The sequence below is a fragment of the Spermophilus citellus genome, assembly GCF_964194105.1.
Source record: "Spermophilus citellus genome assembly, chromosome: 5".
NCBI classification, from domain to species: Eukaryota; Metazoa; Chordata; class Mammalia; order Rodentia; family Sciuridae; genus Spermophilus; species Spermophilus citellus.
In genome coordinates, this window is record NC_138186.1 from 51,118,771 (window position 1) to 51,138,500 (window position 19,730).

Here is a 19,730-nt window from a genome sequence, read left to right on the forward strand (position 1 = left end):
GGCACAAGGCGGGTGGGGGAGGGGAGAGGATCAGTTTACATTTCAGAGCCCTGGCAACCCTGCCGCGCTCTCCTGCTGGGGGTCGGACTGAATTTGGGGAGGTGTTTACTCTCATGCCCACTTCCCACCTTGGCGCCCCCAGGCCACTGGCTGTCTTGGTGAGGTTTTCGTAGGCTCAAAGTGCCTTGAAGTCACAGCCAGTCCTTACTGGGGCAGAGAAAGCTGTTTCTTGTAGAAAAAATGCCCCAAATTCAATGTCCCCATGGCAAAAAGAAAAGGCATGCGCGCGCACGCGCGCACGCACACACACACACACACACACACGCGCACGCGCGCGCACACCCACACCTTTCACTCCATGCACACGGACAGGTTCTTCCCAAGACCGCACCCCCCTGGCCCTATCACCCAAAGATGGCACCTGCCCTTGCTTCTTGGGTGCCTGACACTGGTGGTCCTGTCCAGAAGATTTTAAGAGGAGCAAGGGCTGCTGGAGATGAGAGGCAGCCTCTACTAGCCAAGCGGCAAGGGAGGAGAAAGGGGCATCAAGCAATGCTCAGAAGCCATGCCACTGAGGGGAGGGAGAGCAAATGGCCAGGACCCTCTTCTGACCCTGGGAAGCCACAGAGCAGGGCTTGAACTTGCTTGAGGCTCATCTTTCCAAGGCCAGGTTCAGAAACTGTTCTTAGGAAGGAAGTCAAGGTGCATGGGACATCTAATTTGCCAGGGGAAGATGCCTACACGCAAGAGGAGCGGATGGCTCTGGCAGGGCTGGACTTCAAGAGGGTGGCTGGCTGGCTGGCTGGCGCCCCTGCTGAGTCAGGGCAGGTAGCCCTGTGGGGAAAGTGGGAATGGGCACCTACTGTGGGGCAGGTGGGGAAGCCAGGAAAGGAGGGGTCATGAAGCCTCCCACGATCCTGCCAAAGGCCACTGGAGAGCCCCTGCTTCAAGGCTAGCAAGCAGGTGCACGTTCCAGGGTGGCAGTGTCCTAGGAGATTGGCACCAACAAAAGACTATCTTGAGCCACGTGATGTGGGCCCCCGGCAGGGTCTCCCCGGGCTCTGCCGGGGAGGGGGGCACTCATGTGCATAGAAAGTAGGTGCTGCAGAGAAGCCCTGGTCCAGCCCAGCCCAGCCCAGCCCAGCCCAGCCCTCTACGGGCTCCACAGTGAGCCCGTTTATTCCCCGGTTAGTTTTTTTGGGAGGTGGAGAGATGAAAGGGAAAATGTCATACAAGCTTTTCTCCCACAATCAAGCATTTAAAAATAGTCTTAGAAGAGGAGGAGGAGCAACAAACACCACACATTTTTTGGAACTCAGACACCCAGAGACAGAGACAGGCAGGCAGGCAGGCAGACCCTCACCCACACCCAGGCCATCTGACCCCTTGCAGCCACTCATCCCGGGTCTCCCTGCTCTTCTCACCTCCCTGGAGCAGAAAGGGGTGTGATCACAGGTAGGGGACCCTGCAACCACACCCTGGATCCATCTCCCTGCTCTCAAGCCAACCAGACTTAGGAAAGGAGGGGGCTGAGAAGAGAGAGGGACTTTGCATATTCGAGTATCTTTGGCAGACAGCTGTTCTAGCCTGATTCAAGCTTCCCACGAGACGTCCACATCCAGCCTGCCTGGAATCCACAGGACACCGGCAGGCCCACGCCCACCATGGACCAGGCCTCCTGCTGGGGGCGGGGGTCTCTCATTTCCACCTAAATGTGGTCTCCAAGATCAAGCAGTCAGTGGCTGTGGTCCTTCCTGTGACCAGTTCTCCACTCGGGGCTATATTTTCATATCTTAACAGCTTGGCCTCCACTAACAGGCTGTGGAGACACCACAGAGGACAACTGAAAGGACACGGAGGAAGGGAGCTGTGCGGCGACAGAGAAGCGCTTGCTGCTGCTGTGCGCGGGCTGGCAAGCTGCACCAGCCCCACGTGCACACAAGGCGCACGCATCTACCCAGCAGAGGTGCTGTCCCCAGAGTGAATGGGGGCCACTGCATGAAGAACGGAGGGCAGGAAGTGTGGTGGCATTCTCTGCCAAGAGGAACATGGAAGAGGAACAATCTGAACTGTTACCAGTGTGTGCACAAGGACACCTCTCGGCCTCAGAAACTCCCACGTCAGCAGAGATCTGTCCTCAAGGCTTCCTCTGCTGGCCACACAGGGAAGTTTGGTCTTCAGAGAGGTTCTGATGCTCACAAGCCACAGGGTTGACAAATACTAATGTCAAAGGTGTAAATCAACAGAGGATTAGAGAGAGGAGAGAGGGAGGGTGATGCCACTGAAAACAAATGGGTCAGGCTCCCAGGACCGGGCGGCTCAGCAGTGCGCTCCTGCAGCGCTGACCCGCGGGGGGCCCCAAGCTTGCCACCGGCTTCAACCTGAGTGGCTTCCAGAGCAAGCACTATTCTATAGAGTGTTATCCCTTACTTAAAAAAATAAAAGAGAAGAAGGGGGGAAAATTAACATGTGCTCAAAGCTACAACCTCTCTGTAGGCAAAATAATTTTTGTTTAAAAAGATGGCTTATTTTCCCCCATTTAAAACTTTTCCCCCTTCCCGAGTGACCTAACGACTTGGTAGACTGACACCTAATAAGCAGAGCCCAAGGTGGCTGCATGGATCTCTTCTTGGTAGCCTCAACACCATTCCTGGGATTCAGCATTCACACATGCATACTGAGTTTACTCAAAACTAGTTCTGTTTTGCTTCTTCCTCTTCTTCCGGGATGGGAGATCAGAGCAGGGATCCGTGCGATGTGGTTTGCAATCCAGAGGAACCCCTTGCCCTCCCCCCAAAGTCGGGCCTTCTGTCTTTTGTTAATTTTTCTTCTTGCTGACACCCGTTTAAGACTGGCCGAAGGGGTAAGGCCCGTGGAGCCCCTGGAAGAGAGTGAAGACAGTCAGTGACGGCAGACACACAGGCAGCCTGACAACCAAACCAAGCACAGGAATCTAGGGTCCCCAGGAGAGCCAGAAGGATGCCCCAGTCACAGACAAGGGCTGAGTGTTTCTCACCAAATCATGCAGTGCAGAGAGGGGAGACAGTGCTCATCTTGCTGCAAGTGGATCCAGTTGGTGTCAACCTTCACCCACCCAGGTCCCAAAGCTTTCCTATTCCCTTCTTGTTAATAGTGTCTCGTCCTCTGTGCTGAACATCTTCATGCACCACTTTCTGGGTTTTTTTTTTTTTTTTTTTTTTTTTTATATCAGGGACTGAACTCAGGGGCACTTGACCACTGAGTCACATCCCCAGTCCTATTGTGCATATTTAGAGACAGGGTCTCACTGAGTTGCTTAGCGCCTCTCTAAGTTGCTGAGGCTGGCTTTGAACTCCCGATCCTCTTCTCTCAACCTCTCTAGCCACTGGGATTACAGGCATGTGCCACCATGCCCAGCTTGGCTAACACACTTGTAACAATGGAGATAACATGGCAGGAACCGCAACCATCTAGCCAGCAACCAGGACCAGGCACAGTACTGGGAACTGGTACTTTGCTGTCATTAGTCCTCACCTCTGCCCTGAAAGCCAGTGAATATGGCCACACCCATCTGGGAGATGCCTCTTTTACTACAGACTAAAAAGACTTGTTCGAGGTTGCACGGTTGGTAAGAAGCATAGCCAGGACTCAAGCCTAAGTCTGTGGGCCGCAGTGTTCTTTGTTCTCCTTGGGGCTTACTACAAATTCCCAAAGTCACTTTCCATGTGTCTGGCTGGGTGGAAAAGGCTTCTTGGTCTTGCTTTTCCTTTAGATTCAGAATGAGATACCAGATGAGATGTGCCAACACCAAAAGCAGTCACATCACACACTGCAGGATGGTGTGCCTCACTCTGCCCTCCCCTCTTCCTTGGTGAAATCATTTAATATAAGACCTGAAAGTGCACAGCTGACTGGTAGCCAGTCTCCCTATATCCCACACAGGCCTAAAGGCTGCAGGGATTAGCTGGTGTGAAGAGCAAGCACTCAGTCATCCCCATGAGAAATGACCTGAGGAGTGTTCCCCATGCTGGATGACCCATGGGAAGAACCCCGAATCTGAACCAAACTCAGAGCAGGAAGGCACAGGGAGACCAAGATCACGTTTTTTCATTAGTCTGATTGAACGTGGGCAGAGCCAGAATGAGTGCTTTAAAAAAACAAACACACACAAAAAAGATTTCTTTGAAAAGGAATAAAAGTGCCAGTTTGCAGGGTTGCCTATGATCAGAATCCCTTTTCATCGTGAGTGCGCTTTCTTTGCTGTCACCCTGCAGGCACCCAAGAGACACTCATTGAATTGGGAACTGGAGGAGGATAGGATTTCTCGGGCTAATGCCTGGAGTGTCAGACCCCCCATGTCCTACAACAGTGGCCCTTCCAAAGCCAGGTTTTCTAAACAGTTGTGTAGGCTTAGGGATAAGTGTCTGGTTCATGCCATCCATTTGGTCATAGCCTCCTAGGGCCCAGGAAAAGATAGGGGAGGTGATGAGAGTTGCAAGACCCTCCCAGTTCCCACTGCTGCAGTGGGATGCTGATGTGCAGACCCGGGAGGAAACCCGGATGCTGCTTCCAGCTTTGCACCCACTCACCAAATAACCCTGGTGGGGACTCTTCCCTCCACCACCTCAGCTTGCTCCAGAACCTTTCCAGATTTAAGGTTTTGAGAGTTGACACAAAGTGCCTGGCTCAGGAAGCTGTAAAACAGTATTCTAAGAGAAACATCTTCTGGTCATGCTTAGGCCAGACAGAGGTCAAAGCCACCAAGAATGGGGAAAATGAGATTAAATTTTCCATATTTTTCTTCTTCTTTGTGGAAATGATGGAATCCCCCTCATCACTGTGTTTTTCCACATAAAGCCCCCCCGAAGGCCAGAATTTACTGCTTTGAGGTATCACTGAACAAAACATTGGGAGGAGGGAGCCCCAGGATGGGCAGGCCTAACTGAGGAGCTCAGTCACACGCCAAGCATGGCCACAGTGCCTGAAATGTTCTCTTTAATCCTCACAAAGGATCCACTGAGACAAACATGATCTCCCGGCTCAAGAGAAGTGAGGTAACCTGATGGAGGGCACAGCACTGGTAAATGGAGCAGCTGGTGTTTCAAATGCCAAAAATCCCACAAGACCTGCTGATCCCTGAGCCAACTATGCCTCCAGCAAGCCAGCCAAGGCGGCAGCTCTGTCAGCAGCCTCGGCACTACCAGCTCAATCAAGGGTGGCAAAGGGCTCTCAGACTCCACCTGGCACAACTTCCAAGGAAGGCCATGTGCCCCAGAGGTAGGAGGTAAAGCCGCTTAAAACAGGCTGCTAACTCAGCATTTCCCAATAGCCGTTCATCCAGAGTGAACAGGGAGAGCAACAGAAGCTTAGGTTCTCTAAGATTTAACACCAGGCTTCTGTACAGGAAAAAAGTGCACAAAGACAACCTGAAAAGCAAATAGTATTGTTTTCTATGAAATATCTCCCCCTTTACCCTAAAAGTAACTGCTTCTTGGCCCAGAGCTCCACCCTGCCTGTGCGCCTCTACAGTGCAGGGATGGGCCCGTGACTGGTGTGGAACACGCAGAGAAGGGAAGATGAGACTTTCCTCTGGAGCTGCTGTGCTTCCCGTTTAACAGATAAACAGGGGGTTCTGTGCAATTGTCAGGGGAAAGAGATGAGCACTTTCAGATTCCCACATGACCGTCCTGGCCCTCAGATCATTAAGTGTCGGATTTAACTAGCTTAGATTATAGTCATCATGGATCCTCTATTTAATGACTGAGGTTCTGTGCTTTTCCAAAGGAAGAATGCTACCCAATTTCCTTTAACCCAGGGGAGGAGTGCCTGATGCTTAACTGGTGCAGAAAGGTGGCTTGAGGAACAAGATTATTCTGCTTTCCCCAATCAACTACCATCAGTTCAAGGAAGGGAGAGGGAGCCAATCCTATTTTGAAACTACTCTATGATCTAGAGTCCCTGCATGTAGGATTATAGTGGATCACAGAACACGGGCAACTCAACACCAGTTGTACAGGAGAAAGCTGGCAAAGAATCCAAGAACAGTTTGTCCAGGGTGTCCCATGGCAGAAGACCAAGTGGGAAGTGCCTTTCCTAGCAGAGGGACGGAGGTATGTATGTTCAAGATGGAAGGCCTGTCCCCAGAACTCTGCTAGAGCTCTATGAGCCGGTGTCACAGTTCCGGGGGCCAACACCATCCTGTCCTAAAGGAAGACTGGGGAAATACAGAGAGTGTTCACTGTCTTCTGGGGTAACTAGCAGCTCTTCTTTATCTGCAAGAAAAGCAGATGCCAATACTAACTAACCTGACATCAATGACTTGTCTTTAAACGTGATTTTGGTGAATCTGATGCTGAAGGCTGCCCTTGTCTATGAGGAATCTTGTCCTATCACATAAAGATCAGCAGCCAGACTCATTTAACCATATTTACAGAGGACACAAATACTTGAAACCAGAAAATGACTTGTGGCTGGACACCATGGACTGCTTGTGCCCAGGAGACCAGTGTGGGCAACAGCGAGAGACCCTGTCTCAAAAAACCAACACAACACACACAAACATTTTTATAGCCTACTTTAGTCAGGACCTTCTCTACTTGCAGTTTTCAAAAGCCACAGTGCATGGATCAGCCTCACACCTGCAAAACCTTAGAGTTCTTCCCAAAACTACGAAGGTCAAAATCACCTTTCCAAAAAGGGGTACACTTTGTATATCTCTTACCTGAAATGGCTGGGACTAGACGTGTTTGGGATTTTTGAAGATTTGCATATATAGCACGGGATATATTGAGCTGGGCATGATGGTGCCTGTCTGTAATCCCAGGAACTGGGGAGGCTAAGGCAGGAGGATAACAAGGTTCAAGGTCAGCCTCAGCAACTTAGAATAAAAAAAAAAAAAACTGGGGTTGTGACTTGGTGGTAAAGCAGCCCTGCTTTCAATCTCTGACACGCCCCCCCCCCCCAAAAAAAAGTATTTTGGGAATGGGATCCAAGTCTACAAATGAAATTCACTTATTTTGTATATACCTTATACAAATAATTTCAGTTTCATAATTTTGTACATAAAACAAAGTTTCATGGTGTGGAATTTTCCACTAGTGGTGACATTATATTGATGTTCTAAAAGTTTTGATTTTGTCACATTTTGAATTTCTAAATTAGGGATGCTCAAATCTATACTAAAAAACTGTCAATGAGGGCCGGAGTTGTAGCTCCATGGAAGAGTGCTTGCCTAGCATGTGTGAGACACTGGGTTCGATTCTCAGCACCACATACAAATAAATAAATGTCCATCAACAACTAAAATATATTTTTTCAAACTGTCAATGAGAACACATTAACTGTATGCTAGAATTTTTTGAAAGTTCATTCAATTTTGAATAGTAGTCAGTGATGTGCTATGAGGAGAGCAGGCTGCCTGTGTGGGGTAGGGCTTGTTCTTGCTGATTATTTGTGCCGTGCACCCAATGGACCGAAATGTCAGTAAAATGAAGGAAGGAACTGTGAAAGGTGCTGCACCGCTGAGCCAATTCTCTGTTCTCTTTTCTAACCTTCTAGGAAAAAAAGGAGACGGCCAAAATTCCTAATGAAAAAAGGCTGTCTCACTGAAAGCTTTTTTGGTTTACTCTTTATATGAAAACTTGTTTAAGATAAACCACCACAACACAGAAACTTTCACATACCTGTCTTTATTTTGCTTTTATTTGTGATTTGGTTTGAATAAATAAAAAGGTTTACACAGCTTAATAAAAGACAGGAGCATTTGCTGCATAGATGCGAAATAACATGCTCTCCCAGTGTATACTGATGGCAGCATCAGATAACACCATGAGGCCCTCTCCTCCTCCTCCTCCTCCTCCTCCTCATTTCCTGGGCCAGTCCTGGTCAGCGCTTCACCAGCCTAGTGCTTCTTCTTTTTTTTTTTTAATCACTTATGTACACTGAATGCAAACATTGAAGAATACAGGGTTTAGTACCAAGTTCTGTCCTGATCCTGTACTGCAAACATGGTGTGGTGAGGCCCAGCTCACAGGCCTGGCCTGGGTGGCAGGGGCCAGAGACTGACATGGCCTGATCAACCATTAGTCTCTCATTAACTAGAAAGTAACAGGCAGAATGATGAGCGCTCTCTGAGGATATTCAAACCAGGGCCTTCCTTGGTGACTGCTGACTGCACACAGTCCACTGTGTGCAAGGTAGCTTGCTGGTGGTATAGAAGGGCCACTTCAGCATAAGAGGACTTCTACCGAGTCCTTTTCAAGCCACTTTCATGGGAAAATCCCCCCCAAATTCAAAAATTTCTTGTCTTAGCTGAGGATAAGGGTAAGAACCAGCAAAGAACTGGAAAAAGCTTACTTTTAAGGCATAAGGGCTGATCACAGGGCAGGCTTAGTTCACAGTCTTCTGCACGTGCATGTGTGTGCTCAACCTTTCTGCTCCCCCAGAGCTGGGCATCAAATCCAGGCCTCACATGAGCTAGGCAAGCACTTTACCACTGAGTCATGCTCCCAGCTCCTTAGTATCTTTTTAAAAGCCCTGTATATCCATTTTTCATACTTACCTCTTAGAACAGTTTTTCTGTTGCTCTTAACTAAATATAATGCCACTGGGGAACTTCTCTATCCAGCCATCCTCCTTCCACTTACCAACCTTCACCACCCATCCTTCTAGCCTCCCTATCACCCATGTCTGTCTAACCTCCTTTCTTCCCTCCATGCACCCTCCAGCCTTCCTCCTCCCATTCATCCAAGCTACCCATGGCCAAAAGCAACTCCACAGCTTCACTTACCATCCCCCTTCAGATTAAGAGAATCGCTATCAAACTCCAACATAGCTCAATGAAACTGTTTTATTAAAAGTTCGACAAGGAGATGAAGGATCCTATCTGAGTATGACTTTCCCTTTCCATCTTCAGAAAGATGTCAGAAAAAATTATCTGCTATTTGGACTTCTTCTAGCTTAAAGACACCATGAATCAATATGATAGAATCCAAGTAGGGTACTCGCAGACCTCTCTGTGAGCATCTCTTAGAGTAAGAGGATTCCTAAAAGGAAGAAAGAGATTGGCGCGAGTTCCTATGGGGAGGACACCCAAAGAAAAGCAGCTTATCCTCCTTCCTAGCCACACAGCCATTGTAACTGCATTATGGGAGCTCTGCTAAGACACAGGTAAGGCTGCTGGTCCCATTTCCTCTCACACTTTCAAGCTCTTACAACCTTTTTTGTCAACTACCCTTTCCTTGGCCATCTCACGATCAACTCACAGGCATCACCCCTCACAATGGCTGGCTGGCTAGCTGGTTAAAGGAATAGAGTAAGCTGTCTTCTCCTTGGTCCTGGTCATATTGGGTTACATCTTGACCCGTCCTTGCTCAGAAGCACTGCTGGCTCTTTTTCCTTTCACATTAAACACGGAACCCTCTTTTGCGTGGCTCTCAAAGGTCTTCCTCTGATTTTTCGCCCCACCCTTTCTAAGCTCACCGCAGCCAGCTGGCTGGCCAGTGTCCCCTGCATACACCCTGCCCATGGTTGCCTCTGGACCTTCCTGCAAGTGGTGATTCTTCCCTCTAAATCAGTTCAAATCCATCAAAATACCATATCTTAACTACTCCAAACCTTACTGTTTTCTTCTCCCAAACACCTGTGAGCACTTAAAAAGTCACCTGGAACTCAGCTTATTTTACCTTTACTGGCTCTCATTCTTTCCTATGGGCTGATCACTTTGTAATCAGTAAATTATTTGGAGATAGAAATTATTAGCACAGGCTGAGTACCCAGGAGATCTCGCTTTCTGACTCAATAGTATCAAAGCTAACTTTATGTAAAGCAATCAATTTTAGCTTGACTTAATCAGTCCTTAAGGCAATAGCATCACAGGGAAAATGCCCAAGATCCTCAGATCCTTCCAAGGGACTCTGGAAAGGGCCTCACTTTAAGTTGAGCCATAAGGAAGCCCACATCTTCCCTGAGGTACAATATTTTGTTAGTCTTGTTAGAATACAGTCACGGCAGACTGAGCTAAGAACAATTAATTAATTTGAAACCTGAACATCCACACCTGCAGATAAATTCACACACTTCAGAATTACACTTTTATCTACTTGAACCTGTACTTTCACTACTTCAACTCTGAAATATTATTAGAAATTAAAATGCTGAATTTGAGTACAGGAGAAAGCATCCTTACAACCCAAATAAGTACAACAGCAATCCTGGATACTAGCTCCATTTTTGCTACAAGACTGCCCAGCATCAGAAAAGTCTAAGACAATGCTCTGAGCCTCAAAGCAAATAAAATGGAGCTGGACAGCTTTTGAAGCTGTTGAGGTACAAAAGAGAGAGTTCCTGGACATACTTTTTATTTTCGGATAGCAACGTTACAAACAACAAAAGACATTTTCTAAGTCCACAGTGTTTGCTTAATTTATTTTAAAAATACACACATGACCCATGCCAATGCAAACACCAGCAAAGCTGGGAGAACTTTACTGGCTCTTCTGGGTTTTCAAAAAGAGAATCATCATAATATCATCAAGTCTTCTGGCATCCCCTAAGGTACAAAATGTGCTCAACTGCCACAGAGCTGGGGCAGGTCCCTTAGTTGCTCTGCACTGCTTCCTCCTTGGCCACAAATTCTTCTGCAGCTCTCACAGGTGAATGAGAAGGTCTGCACAACCTGACACTAGTGTCTAAATTACCTTCAGAGCCCAGGCAACCAACTTTGCTTGCCAGCAAACCTCATCAACAGTGTGATCTACAACATCAGAATCAAACTGGGTCCCTCAGTTCCAGCCCATGGCCCAACCTCAATTTGCTGTGGGAATGTCAGCAGTCACTTAAAGCTTCCCCGCTGTTTTATATAACTACAAAAGTTACAAGAATGTTGTGAATTAAGAATAAAAATAAAATGGGGGTGGGGGCTGGACTTGTGGCTCAGTGGTAGAGCACTTGCCCAGCATGTGCGAGGCCTTGGATTCAGTCCTCGGTATCACATATAAATAGAGGTATACTGTGCAACAACAACTAATAAATAAATATTAAAAAAATAAAAATAAAATGAGGGTGTAGCTCCATAGTAAAGCACATCCTCTTGGGAGGTACTGGGTTCATCCCAGCTCCTAAAAGAAAAATCCAGTGCAGCGAAGATGCTTTAGACAGCATGTCACAGACAATGTTAAGCCTCACCCCGACCTCGAACCTCTTCTCTGTATCAGTGGGAGGGCTCTGCTCCCCCAGGGACACTTGGCAGTGCCTGGAGACACTCTGTGGAGTTGTTATACTGTAAAGAGGGAGCATCGCACTTATGGTATTAAGTGTGTGAAGACCAGGGACGCTGCGAAACATCACACAGCACATAAGAACAAACACTCCTGCCATGCTCAAAAAGAAAAAAGTTTATCTGGCTTAAAATGTTAGCAGTTGTAGCCAGGCAGCCAAGATATCCTACTCTGTGCTCATCATCTAGGGGATCATACCCCATCTCACAGTATTAGACACTATCGATGTGACACGATATCCAAATTTATATCTTCACCTCAATCCTAAATTCCTCTTCTAAACTTTATACTTAACTTGGATATGCAATAGGCCACTTGACAAAACTCCATCTGGATCTTTATAAAAATCTCCAATATTATATATCTGGGCATGTTGATGCAGGCCTATAATCCCAGCTACTTGGGAGGCTGAGGCAGGAGGATCCCAAGGTCAAAGCTGGGTTTGACAATTTAGTGAGATCTTATCTCAAAAATAGAAAAATAAAAAGGGCTGGGGATGTAGCTCAGTGGTTAAGCTCAACCTCCAGTATCAAAGGAAAAAAAAACAAAAAACAAGCAAACCGTATTCAGGAAATGTATTACCTCCATATCCTAGGATTTTACAGACTTTGAGAAACAGATTGGATTAAATGAATCTTGGAGTTGCAACAGAGATACCATTCTTAGAAGATACTTTACTATTTTATTGACCTATTTTTACTCATCAATATATACTTGGCTCAGAAATAAAACTTCCCCAAATGAAGACAAACAAGCCAAGACTAAATCAATGCAAAATGTAATAAAGGCATTTTATAATATTGCAAAAGTTAATTATCCAAGGTCTTTCCCTAAAGCATGGAAGAGCTGAGATTTGAGAGACACATCTGGTACCAAGCACTTTTTTGCTACACTGTGCTATTTTCAAACATATTTGTTTCATTATTGTACTAGTATTAACAATAAAAAATGCTTTGGGTTAAAAAAAATTAGCAAACCAAATACTCAGTATATTCAAGGGGAAATTTTAAATTTGCTACAGAAAAACAAAACCACTGAGACTATTTACCTTTTTGCCACCATCAAGGGATAGGAAGTTTTTGATAACTTCAAGAGCTATAGGTATTGCTATCACGAGAGTGACTTAAAGGAAATTTCAATGCCAACAAAATCTAAACCCAAGTGTCTTGGTATTGAGGTTTCTAAGGAACCATTCCTTTCTTGGAGGGTAGAAAGAAAGTAGTAGCTTGTGGGGAGAACAGGCTTAGTAATGGAGAAGTCACACAATATTTGGTATCTGCCTTGATCCTCATTTGAAATGCAGCCATACATGACAGAAAGCCCACAGCTGTTAGCTAATTAAATGTGCACTTGAGCACTGGGACTGGAAAGCAATATAATACAGAGTTAAAGCACACAGCAGGCTCAGGAGTCAAGACAACTGCTTCTGCTCACATCCTGGCCTCACCATTTTCTAGCTGCATGACCTTAAACAAGTCATGGAACCTGTATACTTCAAGGCTCAGTAACTGTAAAGAAGAAATGATGACAGTACTCAACTTGTACTCTGGTGTGAACTAAATGAATAATGAATGTCAAGCACTGAGCCTGCTGGCTCTGGGGAACAAAAACTGGGGGTTGAGAGGCAGAAAGGTGACTGGTGTTTTTTGTGATTAGTTTTGTAAAACTACTTGGATGTACTTAGTACATTGATAATTTCAACAACAAATAAATTTTAAAAGTCTTGAGCACAGTGCCTGCCATAGTGTAAGTGCTTAATAAATGGCAGTTTTTATAGCTTTAGCGAGCTTTGCTACCTGTTCTTTGCCAGAGGACAACATAGGCCGAACAAAATATCAAGAGACACAAGTTGTCCTTACAGCTTCTTTTCAGGAAAAGGATCTGCACGTAAAAATAGAAAATAATCAGGTTTCATGGCAATGGGTGCCCTCCAACATCCCCCCACAACCGTTAGCCCAGTTAACACCACCAATCACCAGGCTTCTGGTCAAATTCAGTGCCTAGAAACTAGGCAAATGTTAGATTTAATTTTACTAAGTCCCCCAAAGTCATCCCTTATTATTAAAACTTACAGGCCACTTCAAAGTAGATGTTAGACCAGTGAAACACAACCTTTTCCAAATCTCTAGTACTCCCGAGGACTATTTGTAAACCCTCATATGGATGAAAATAACTCCTCTGTGCCCTAATCAACACAGCCACTGGGTAGAAAAAGGTTGACTTCTGATGTGATAAAAGCAGACTGACTCCTGTTCTAGCTCTGAGGGGAGGGATGGGGGATGTGGGCAGGCAGGGCAGATGGCACTTGGCAGTGCTGCTGAGGAGCTGAAGGCCCTGGGATCAACTACCCGCAAAGATAATAGCGTGTTTCTCCAGAAGCAGCACTTGGCAGAAGTAATAACAGTGGTTCAGACTATAATCCAGTTTAAAGTAGAAACATACGACATATATCAGCTGGAAACATTTTTTTAAGTAAGACCAAATGCAAAATAATAGCCATAGTCCAAGTAACAAAATAAATAAATTTACTTTTCTGCCCCCCATCCCCCGCCCCAGTGTAAAATCTTACTCCTTTAGAGAAAGGAAGCAAAGCATTTGGCTGTTCTGAAGAACAGCCACTTGGGTTTTACCAGCCACACTTTTATTTCTAGCTGTCCTGAATCAGACCACTTGGTGCCCTATGGCTCTGCAAGGCATTAGAAAACATTCAGAGCTGGGTGCAGTGGCACATACCTGTAACTCCAGCTACTCAGGCAGGAGGATAGCAAGTTCAAAGTGGAACTCCTGACAACTGAGGGAGATCCTGTCTCAAAATTACAAAATAAATAAGTAAGTAAATAAAAAGGGCTGGGGATATAGCTCAGTGGTAAAGAGCCCCTTGTGTTCATTCTGCAGTGCCTCCAAAATAAACACTTAAGAGATTTAAAAAATTACTGGCTGGTAATTAAAAGGCGTATCTATCTTTTTAATATATATTTTTTTAATTGTAGATGGACACAATATCTTTATTTTATTTATTTATTTTTATGTGGTGCTGAGGATTAAACCCAGGGCCTCACACATGCTAGGCAAGTACTCTACCACTAAGCCACAACCCGAGCCCAACATATCTAATTTTTTTTAAATTTTAATATTTTATTTTTTAGTTATCAGTGGACACAACATCTTTGTTTGTATGTGGTGCTGAGGATCGAACCCGGGCCACACGCATGCCAGGCGAGCGCGCTACCGCTTGAGCCACATCCCCAGCCCTCTAATTTTTTTTTTTTAAGAGGGAGAGAGAGAGAGAGAGAGAGAATTTTTTTAATATTTATTTTTTTTTAGTTATCGGCGGACACAACATCTTTGTTGGTATGTGGTGCTGAGGATCGAACGCGGGCCGCAAGCATGCCAGGCCAGCGTGATACTGCTTGAGCCACACCCCCAGCCCCAACATATCTAATTTTAATAGGCCTTTTCCCCCTTCTTCCACACCTCTGTAAATTGTTTTACATTACTCTCACACTATCCAAGCAGAAGCGACCCTGGCCCCAAAGATGAGTCAGAGTGCTAGAATGCACTGTGTGACAGGCCTTAAGCCAGCAATGAGCACCTATGCAGTTGTGACTGTTGGTCCTCAAAGGCTCTGGAGCGATCACATTAAAAGTATGAATTAAAATAGTTCTTAACCTCCATCAATATTTAATCTAACTCGGGACAAGTCAGTCACAATTCAGCTGAGAATGAGAATAGCAAAATTCTAACAAAACCAAGGAGCCAAATTTATGAATCTTTGGAGCAGGTCGGAATGTTCTTATTTTGCTGACTCCCTGACGGCTCTCACAGGGAGGGGCTAGGGCCTCTGGGTTGCCAGATGCAGCTGAGGCAGCGGTTCCCACCTAGAGCATCCCCTGCAGGGATGAAGCACTGAGTCTGGGGGAGCTTACCACTAGGAGTTCAGTTCCTGACACTGACAGATCTGCCCCTCTGCAGACAGACAGACACACCCAGTCCTCACAGAGCAGCTACCTCAAGCAATCTTTTCATGTCATCCTACCAACCTTAGCAAGTTAAGCTGTAACTATGGAGGGAGCAGAAAACTAAAGCTGTGGTCGTGGGCTTCAAAAGTGTCACGTTCTTTCTCAGCTTTGATGTCATGCAGGTAATTTCTTTAGAGAAAATAAAAAATCTATTGCCAACTCAGTGATCGCTGATGCCAGTGCACCAGGTACCCCTCCTCTTCATCCAATGAAGAATATCTTTGGGAAACTGAAAACACTTTTCACCACCAGAGCCCAGGGTCTCTCTCTTCTTTTCTATTCATTCATAAATAAAAGGGTGTAATTTATTACAACACCAGCCGAGAGTTAAAAATTGTTTTATTTTTACTGAGGAAAAGCCATCACTATTTTAAACACCCAGCAATCGGGAGCTCTGTGAAAACAAGAAGCCACAGACAATGCTCAATTTACTTTAGAATCACTTTTCTTATTTCAATTCTGCTTCTTTCCTGCCTTGATACTAGTCAACTCAGTTCACGCTGGCCCTCAACACAGCTTCCAGCTGAATGAGAGGACCTATGGCAAGCCCAAGTGCACCTACCAGGAAATACCTTTTAGTAATGTGGTGCCTGGATTAGAATCCCAGCTATGCCGCTCAGAGCTTTTGTTTCCTCATCTAAAAATGAGATGATCTCTGCAAAGCACCTGGAAGCATGTCTAGTACTTAACTGTTAAAAACTAACTCCAGTATATACCTGAGGGCATCACTTTGTCAAGTATACACTTTAGAGCTCAAGCATGCTGGCTTTTAAACTTAGCAGTGTATTTGAAAGCCAAATATAAATATTTAGGATTCTATCATTTTTAAATCTCCCCTTTAGCATAAATTTGTATCCATTTAAATATAGTATTAAGATTTTTCAAAGCCCTTTGTAATTATTTTTCACTACTCCTCAAAGGGATAACTCCACCCCTGCTCACACACACACTGGGGATTCCACCAGGCAAACGCTCTATAATGGAGCTACATCCCCAGACCTTTGCCCAAGCTGACCTCGAACTTGCAGTCCTCCTGCCTCAGTATCTGGAATTCCAGGCATGCGTTACTGCATCTGACCATCACCCATACTCTGGACCACAGATTCCTTACTTATTCTGCCCTCGGCACTTTAAAATGTTCTCCATACCACTCTCCATGCTGTCTGGCCATCTTTCCAAATCTCATCTAACCTTTGAAAAGCCTTTCCTTTAACTCCACCTCCATTTCATCTGCTTCTCTTACTGCACACCCCCCATCATTTCCCTTTGCAAACAAATTATATGTTCTCTACTAACTAAATTCATACTTCATCTCGGCTGAACTGTTCTACGACAGCCCTGTGCCTGTTTCATCTCCCTGCTGTACTGAAAGCTTCTAGTGGGCGGGATCACATATTTTATTCCTCCTGTGTCTCCTACCACAGCCAAATACATTCCACTCTAGATGTGCATAGATTTGTTAATACTTAGGGATGACTGTCTATACCCTAATGAAATTCTTAAGGAGCCCTAAGATATGGAGATGACTCAATTTGGGTCAGAAATACTTTCATGAAACTTTGGTTCATATAAATACTTTTGAAATAAGATTCTGCACAGATTAAGAGAAAAGGGAGACCCCAAATACTGACATTTTCAATGCATTCTAGCGACTTCTAAATGATCCCAGGGTCCATAAAAACATCCCAAGAGCTCATCAATTTCAAGAAATACCTCAATAGCCTCTCGTTATGGTCCAGCTTTTCCAAAGGAAGCAGCTAGCTGATGAGACCTTAATTAAAGATAGCAGGAAAGACGAGGACGAGACCACCATACCCTCTGGATGATATCATGGAATTGATGAAAAGCATCAGTCCCCAAAGAAGAGGACAACAACCACGTCACCATGCAGATGAGTGCAGTGCCCTGGCCAGGAATGTCAGCCCTCTCCTGAGACTGTAGCGTGGCTCAGCAAGACAGCTCACAGCTGCCTAAGGGCTTCCTGTGCAGAGAGCAGTGGAGTGACTGATTTTGCTTCTTTCAACTTTCATCTTCCCATCAAACTCAGCTGCCTCAAGTTTCCATTCTAACAAGGCTGCTCACTACCCTTAGAACAGTCACAGACTCTAAAGGATTAAATTTAAGAAAGAAAAATTTAAGGACTCCGGAGAATTATATAAGTTAAAAGAAAATCTTTATTTAAGAGTGTTAAGTCCTTCCTCAATACAGCAATATTGTCTGGCCAACTTACTCCTCTCATGTCCTGTACAACTAACATGACTGCACAAAATCCTCTATAAAGACCATCAATCAACATATCAATCCATTCTGTTACCACTGCTCAATAAATTTCCTCTTATGACACCATGTGAAGAAAGACCACTCACATCACCAGGTTTCTTAAGTTGTCTCTTGATCTAAACCATATATAAACCACTAGTCAGAAAAATACCATTTTACAGAGCAACTTGCCCCTCAAATAAACAATTTTATTTTAAAAATTGAGGATGAATGCCACCACGAAGCAAAACTCGACTTCACAGTCTGTGTAGCTGTACAGGTGGGACACAGGGCTTAAGTGGACAGCATTTTCCATCAGAGAAGAATGCAGGGGAATTCTCCCAATACTCAACCACACAATACCTGCCACCATGAACTATCAGCACCAGGGCTTCATCAACCAGCCCCAACCAACAACCAGGAGCCACCGTTACCTTAGCAGGGCATGAGGAAAACAGATCAAGAACTCATACAGCTAGAAGGGTATCTCACAACAGAGTATTTAAATTCTCGGCTAACATTTTTCTCACTTATCTCCCACATTTGAAAAGTCAAAATATCACTTGAGCCACGCTGGGTTGTGGGTAAAGAGGTCAATGGGCCATAACAGATTGAAAAGATGTCAACAAGACATGCAAACACGGTAAATAAAGTGAAAGTCCAACAACAATAATAAGGACAAGATAACCGAGATTCTCTTTCTACTCATGGGGGGAGCACCCCAAACAATCAATTAGAAACAAATCCCAAATGTGTGTTGTTGTGCTCTCATCTTTGTTTACATCCATACTGGAAGCATGGCTAGTGATATTTTGACATTTGCTTTTGTTTCGTAAATGCTAATGGTTTAAAAAAAAAAAAAAAAAGTCGGTCTTTCAACATTCAAACCAGAACAGAGAGATGGGAGTAAATTATAAAATGTGGATGCAGCAATATCCACAAGATGTGGGGTGGGGGAGGGGAGAAGGGGTAGGCATTTGTGTTGCTGGTGTTGGCAGAAGAGGTGAGCAGTCTCACAGAGCCACCTCCACTGAGTGACAGTCAGGATTCTAGGTTTGCCAAGAAGGGGTATCACGAATCCCAAGGCCCACCACCTATCCCTTCTCCTCTTCTCCGAGGGCACCTACCTTACTGTAAGTCACTACTGATAAGTTGTTTGCGTGACTGCTGGGGGACAGATTTACAGAGTTCTGTGAGAGTCTATTCTGATCTTGCTCGGTTTGGTCAGGAGCAGGAGCCCATGTGTTTTTGCTGATCGAGTCGAACCCGGAACCCCCAGGGTCTTTTAAGTTGTTTTCATCTGATTGTCGGTTCTTTTGGGGAGAGGCAAACGGGTTGAAGTTTCCTTCTACCTTGCGATGAGGCTGTGTGTTGAACTCCGTTTCAAAAGATGACAGCTGCTGCGTTACTCCTAACAGTCCACCCACCTCCACACTGAGAATCACCCAGATGACATCTGAAATGAAAAGGCAACTCATATCAATGCCAGGCACACCTCTGAGGCCCAGGCAGCCATCATCAACCACCCGCCCCCCACCCCAAACACCATACAAACAACAGAAATCATTATCTATATGATAGCTTTTAAAAGCTTGCTGACAAAGTTGTCAAGAGCATTTGAACTGCATATACTTCTATATTTTTAATGTAATGGTAAGTACAAACTCTGGTATGGATGTGTGGTGAGAACCATGAAACTCTTATTTGTAAAAGCTTACAAGTTGATTCTGATTGCACAGCTATTTTTGGAACTCATTACTCCAGAGAACAATGAAAACAGAAACTAAAAAACTATCTTTGCAAGAATCAACAGCTTTTTGTAAGTTTTACGTTATCCTGCATATGTTCAACTTAGAAATTCAGGGAAGCCATAGTTCATAAGTCAAAAAATATGACTAAAACTGCAACATATTAACCTCTCTTTTTAGGCTAATTTAAAGTGACCATATATTGTCCAAACTAGGACAACTGAGAGTAAAAAAGGGAACTATTAATAATCACACGAGTAAGAGGTGTAAAACCAGCACTAACCTAGCCAAACTGGGACATATATGACTCTATTTTCTCAATCCATCTGATCAAAACACACCATAACTTTGGAAGGCCTCAGACATTCTACAGTAATCCAACTGACCACCAACTTTGTTTCTGTGTAACACAGGAAACCCTACTACCTATGTATACTGAACAGGTTTTC

At 45.0% G+C, this 19,730-nt stretch overlaps 1 protein-coding gene and 1 long non-coding RNA gene across 6 annotated transcripts in view; both read right to left on the bottom strand.

Moving 5' to 3' along the window:
* The window catches only part of LOC308650070, a 637,596-nt gene that overhangs the window by 126,270 nt on the left and 491,596 nt on the right, over positions 1 to 19,730 (bottom strand). The window lies entirely within an intron of this gene.
* Positions 226 to 19,730, bottom strand: part of ILRUN (inflammation and lipid regulator with UBA-like and NBR1-like domains) — a 93,229-nt gene continuing 73,724 nt past the window's right edge. For 2 of the 5 annotated variants that reach the window (XM_081294314.1, XM_081294312.1), the window contains 2 exons: positions 18,661 to 18,989; positions 226 to 2,881 (listed from right to left, as the gene is read on the bottom strand). In XM_081294314.1, coding sequence (XP_081150440.1) covers positions 2,846 to 2,881; positions 18,661 to 18,989 — 365 coding nt within the window. In that variant the 3' untranslated portion in view covers positions 226 to 2,845. Of the gene's footprint in view, positions 2,882 to 13,988; positions 14,059 to 18,660; positions 18,990 to 19,730 lie in introns of all 5 variants that reach the window. The other 3 variants (XM_081294313.1, XM_081294316.1, XM_081294315.1) reach the window with 3 other exon arrangements.